The 5,318-nt window shown below is 37.8% G+C and overlaps 1 protein-coding gene across 3 annotated transcripts in view; it reads right to left on the reverse strand.

Moving 5' to 3' along the window:
• LOC107092267 (nuclear apoptosis-inducing factor 1-like) overlaps positions 1 to 4,639 on the reverse strand; it is a 9,000-nt gene extending 4,361 nt beyond the window's left edge. Inside the window, exons 1-3 of one of the 3 annotated variants that reach the window (XM_015386632.1) lie at positions 4,519 to 4,634; positions 893 to 1,102; positions 380 to 790 (exon numbers count right to left, since the gene is read on the reverse strand). In XM_015386632.1, coding sequence (XP_015242118.1) covers positions 380 to 790; positions 893 to 1,019 — 538 coding nt within the window. In that variant the 5' untranslated portion in view covers positions 1,020 to 1,102; positions 4,519 to 4,634. Of the gene's footprint in view, positions 1 to 379; positions 791 to 892; positions 1,106 to 4,518 lie in introns of those variants that run through there. The other 2 variants (XM_015386631.1, XM_015386633.1) reach the window with 2 other exon arrangements.
• Positions 4,640 to 5,318: the final 679 nt, after the last annotated feature.

Below are 5,318 nucleotides of genomic sequence, written 5' to 3' on the forward strand. Positions count from 1 at the left end.
CGAAACTTTTCTCTGATGCTTTCATTGATCTACAGCACAGGTGTCAAAGTCGTTCCAGAAAGGGCCGTGTGGCTGCTGGTTTTCTTTCCACCCAAGCAGTAGCACACCAGACTCCATTCATCCCATCAAGGTGAGTCTAGTCATCAGGTTAAGACTAGACTCACCTTGATGAGATGAATGGAGTCTGGTGTGCTACTGCTTGGGTGGAAAGAAAACCAGCAGCCACACGGCCCTTTCTGGAACGACTTTGACACCTGTGATCTACAGTAAATCATAGATTCATCTTTATTTAAAATCTCTGCCAAAACGTTTAAACAAAATTGATGAAGCCATGAAACCATTTTTATTTCTGTTTTCTGTATAATGAGGACATTCATACCGTAGGAAGGTGGGGGGCGCATGGATGCCAAGTCCACCCTGCCGTTAGGAGAACTCTGCATGCCCATCATATCCTCCTCTTCCATCTCCTCTTCTTCAGGATTATCATCATCATCTCCCAGCAGACCACATTCTCCAGTGCTCTGGTCGTCCTCATCCATCTCAAGAATCTGAAGGACGATCTTCTCTGTCTGACTGAGGTCTCTGGAGAGGCGTGAATTTAGCCCCCTGTTTGGTACAGTCCCTGACCGCATAGCAACAACTTTACGTTTGGTGTCACACTTTAGGTCAGACCATTTCTTGATGACCTCTATGACCTCACGTTGGCACTCCCCGATCTCGTTGACACGTGCCGTTATCTCTGCCCATGTACGCTTCTTTGTGTCCGTTGGTACTCCTCGGTTGAATTTGCCTTAAAAACAACAAAAAAAGGTTGTTTCAGCCTTAGTATTCAGGACACACACTATGCATCGAAAGGAGAAGGCCTAAAGGTGGCTGGCTAGCAAACACGTACCCACGACAACCGAACGATTCTTCCTGACTTCATCAAGCAGCACGTGGACCTCACTGAAAGAGAAACGAGCTTTCCTCTTCTTGAAGCGGATGGCGCTGTCATGGTTGTAGTATACTGGCGAAGACATCCTCTGAACCCAGTCCTGATGTGTCAAGCTGTTGTGTGGTCTCTGCAATGCTGCCCCTAGTTGTGATGAAGGGGAGCTACAGTCTGCTGGATTGCAAAGACAACATTAACTTTTCTCTTATACAGTCGATAGAAAAGGAAGAACATCTCTGTTAAAACAACATGGTGTGATGGTGTGTTTAAGAACAGAAAAGGAAAAATTTTCAAAAATCCTTTAATATTAGCTAAATAATAACATCAAAGAGACCATCAAACATTCCAAGGGGGGGAGGGATTTACCATTAGGCAGTTGCCATAAAACTCTGTTTACAACTATTTCTTATTTGTGCACATTAATTATGTTTTTCGTAAAAATTATTTCGCTATGCAGATTATGGCTTGTCTACAGTGAAAAGAAGGACTGGGTTATTTACTTTGGCCTTTTTGGAAACACAGGAAGGAGCAATCAGCTAAGTGAGCTTAGTGCTTGGAAAAAATCTTTCATTCCTTTAGAGACAGCATAAAAAGTCAGCTGAGTACAAAACATAGGGAGGAAAACAACAAAGAAAGGAACAACACCTAGAACAGATAATGGATGTCTATTTTATAAACATTTCTCTATCTGTATAAACTGCAGTAAAGTTGGCAACATATTCACAGATTCGCCTTTTCCGCATTAATAACTCGTCCACAGATGATTTATTCTACAAAACAGACACCTCTCCGCAACCACAGCAAGCCAGACAGTGAGCTACAACCAAACTTTCCTCAAAATGAGTCTCCTATCGCACTGGGAGGATTATATTGGACCCTATGCAGAGCTCGCTGCTCCGCGAATCATTAGGGGCCGTCTGCAAGTTACAACACCGTAGAAATAATCAGAGAGAAATATTCAAAAGCGTCAACAAGGAGAGGTGGGTTATTGTCAAATTCATTCCATGTGTATCTTATCTCATGTCTTACATACCACATTTATTGGATTTGAAAATAATATATTTTTTAGGACTTTTCCAAAGCCTAAATGACAAATGGAACCTCTATGTTATTATTAAAATAAGTATAAAATGTGCAATAACTACACTATAGATCACTGTAGTGCCACCAAACTTGTAGCACACATAGATAACTTCATCTGAAACATACTACAGTACAACTCTTACTTTTGGAATATGTACTATTTTTAGAGATTTTTTCTTTGTTATTATAAGCATATATTTATTATGAACTGCAGCCACACTCAAATCACTATGCACATCATTCACACTCTCCTGATAATAACTATTATTATATCAATTAAATAATAATTTATATTTATATGAGCTATTTTTAGAGATTTTTTATTGGGATAAATAATCAATAACTCTACCATTATGTACTGTACCATCACTAAAATCACTGTACACATAGTTCACACCCTACTGGTGATACTTTGAATGTTCAAAACAATGGAATATACTTACATTATTTGCTCTTTATATAAAGAGTCCAACGATATATCTATCTTTCTCACTGAAAAAAACATTAACAAGTCCTGCAACTAAAGACATTCTACGTTTTGTGGGATACATATATCAAATGGACCATCAAACCTTTTTTTTTCATTTATTCAACATTAAACAAAAACACGCAGTGATTATTCTAAGAAACATGAATACAAAACAGACAGACAAAAAAAAAACTGTTCAGTGAAATCCAGTCACCCAAACTTAGTGGTCATATGATAATAATTCTGAACTATGAAACAAAATTTTAATAAGTTCTGAATAAAGTAAAAGAACTGAAATATTTATAAATAAATGAATAGTGCAAAAGAAACGGGTCTTGAGTATTTATTAATGAGGTTTACAGTGGTTTTGGTGAGGCTAGAGTACATAAGAGTATAGTTATTGATTACTTTTTCAAAATAATAATTATTCATAAAATATGAAAAAGGTATTTAATTTATATAATAATAGTTGTATTATCACCAGGAGAGTGTGAATGATGTGCACAGTGATTTTGGTGTGGCTGCAGTTCATAAAAGTGCTTATTGATAAATATATGCTTATAATAACAAAGAAAAAAATCTCTAAAAATAGAGTTTAGCACATATTCCAAAAGTAAGAGCTGTAGTATGATCCAGATGAAGTTATCTATGTGTGCTACAAGTTTGGTGGCACTACAGTGATCTATAGTGTAGTTATTGCACATTTTATACTTATTTTAATAATAACATAGAGGTTCCATTTGTCATTTAGGCTTTGGAAAAGTCCTAAAAAATATATTATTTTCAAATCCAATAAATGTGGTATGTAAGACATGAGATAAGATACACATGAAATGAATTTGACAATAATTCACCTCTCCTTGATGATGCTTTTAATTATTTCTCTCTGATTATTTCTACGGTGTTGTAACTTGCAGACGGCCCCTAATGATTCGCGGAGCAGCGAGCTCTGCATAGGGTTCAATATAATCCTCCCAGTGCGATAGGAGACTCGTTTTGAGGAAAGTTTGGTTGTAGCTCACTGTCTGGCTTGCTGTGGTTGCGGAGAGGTGTCTGTTTTGTAGAATAAATCATTCGCGGACGAGTTATTAATGCGGAAAAGCCGAATCTGTGAATATGTTGCCAACTTTACTGCAGTTCTGTGTGATGGGTCTGTTTTATGTGTTGTCTTCTCCATTCAGCGGGCCTCTTGCCTGTCTTTGCCTAGGGCCCCAAATTTCCTAAATCCGCCCCTGATTTCAATCCCTGAATAAAGGGCAAAAGAAATGTTCTGACTGACAGCAACTTGGAACACTTCATAAACATTTCCACAGATAAACCCCTCCAGCAGCATCTGAAGAAACTCCAGAGCATGAAGCTGCCACCATCTTCTTTGTTGTTTTCCTTCCGACTGTACTTTATTTCTACAGATAGCGTGGCCCTTTTATGCGCGGTTTTTCCGTGTTAGATGTTTTGGTTTTCGATAAAAATCCAAAGGTTTTATGCTAAGTTAAATATGATGTTAATTTTAGACCACATGAAATATTTTTGACAGGGCTGCTGAAGCACAAAAGCCGATTGTCGGAGAGGTTCTTCTAATGAAATAACTGAAGTGATCCGTTCAGTTTCGCAAACCAGCCGATGAGTTTTTGACTAATAAATAATCAGTGAGCTGGTTAAATAATCATCCATGTGTGAAGGGCTCCTCCTCATCATCATCATCATCATAGCTAACCCACCGGAGTAGCTATGCTAGCTCTGTCAGCAGCTCAGAACAATGACCGCTGAGTTTTAAGCCTTACATCAAGACCTTTGTCCGGATCGAGTCCTCATGATTAGATACCGCGTGTTTGCCTCCATACATCAAAGCAATAAACACGGACCAGGAGTTCATTTTCTGTGGCACCACAACAGCCCACGGAGCTAACCCACCTGCACTGTAGGCTAGCTACCTTACCTAGCTTACCTATTAAAGCTAAACTTCCAATTCCCGCCCGGTACCACTGTTTAATGTGTATGCTCATCACAAGCACAACTGACCCAAGGAATGACTTACCCACGGGAAGGTCGGAGAAGGTCGATTTCTAATTAGAAACGTCAGTAAAACTCCCTTATCCACAGCATAGCAGTGGTCAAGTTAGCAAGCGGTATCCTGCTGCTGTACAATTTATTTCCGGTAAACTAAAGTGGTTAACAGAATAAAGCACAATTAAATACCACCTCGTAGCATTATATCCCTTTATAGAGTTATTTTCCGGTGGAATTGGGGACTTACCACTAACTGCCATGTTATTACTGATTATTACGGTATTTGATGTAATACAATGTGTGGACTTTCACTAGTTTGAAATTTCCCTTAGTTTAAAGGAACAACTGAAGCTCCAATTTCCTCTTAGTGCTCTTGAAGATTCAGCACTTAAGTATACAGGAAGCTGGTCAGTGATTATAATAATTATATATATCTATATATATATATATATATATATATATATATATATGGGTGATTCTTTAACTACGGGAACTGTTATGTCCTTTGATCATATTTCATGAAAAAGAAGGAAGGGACATTTCACACATTGAATAAAATATCAGTAAAATAATCAAATTATAATTGGAGTATTTAATGTCATATTCAGTTTCAATTCAATTCAGTTTATTTATATAGCGCCAATTCACAACACAAGTCATCTCAAGGCACTTTACAGTTCAACCAGATCATCCAGTCAAATTGATTCCAAGTTTTCTATCTAAGGAAAACGAGTTGATTGCATTGACTCATTGGCTACTTTTTCATGGACACAAATAATCGGATTGAAGGCCTGATCAGATCAAAAATGTTTCATGTAAACATGTCAG

The sequence above is a fragment of the Cyprinodon variegatus genome, unplaced genomic scaffold (genome assembly GCF_000732505.1).
Source record: "Cyprinodon variegatus isolate N-32 unplaced genomic scaffold, C_variegatus-1.0 Scaffold373, whole genome shotgun sequence".
NCBI lineage: Eukaryota > Metazoa > Chordata > Actinopteri > Cyprinodontiformes > Cyprinodontidae > Cyprinodon > Cyprinodon variegatus.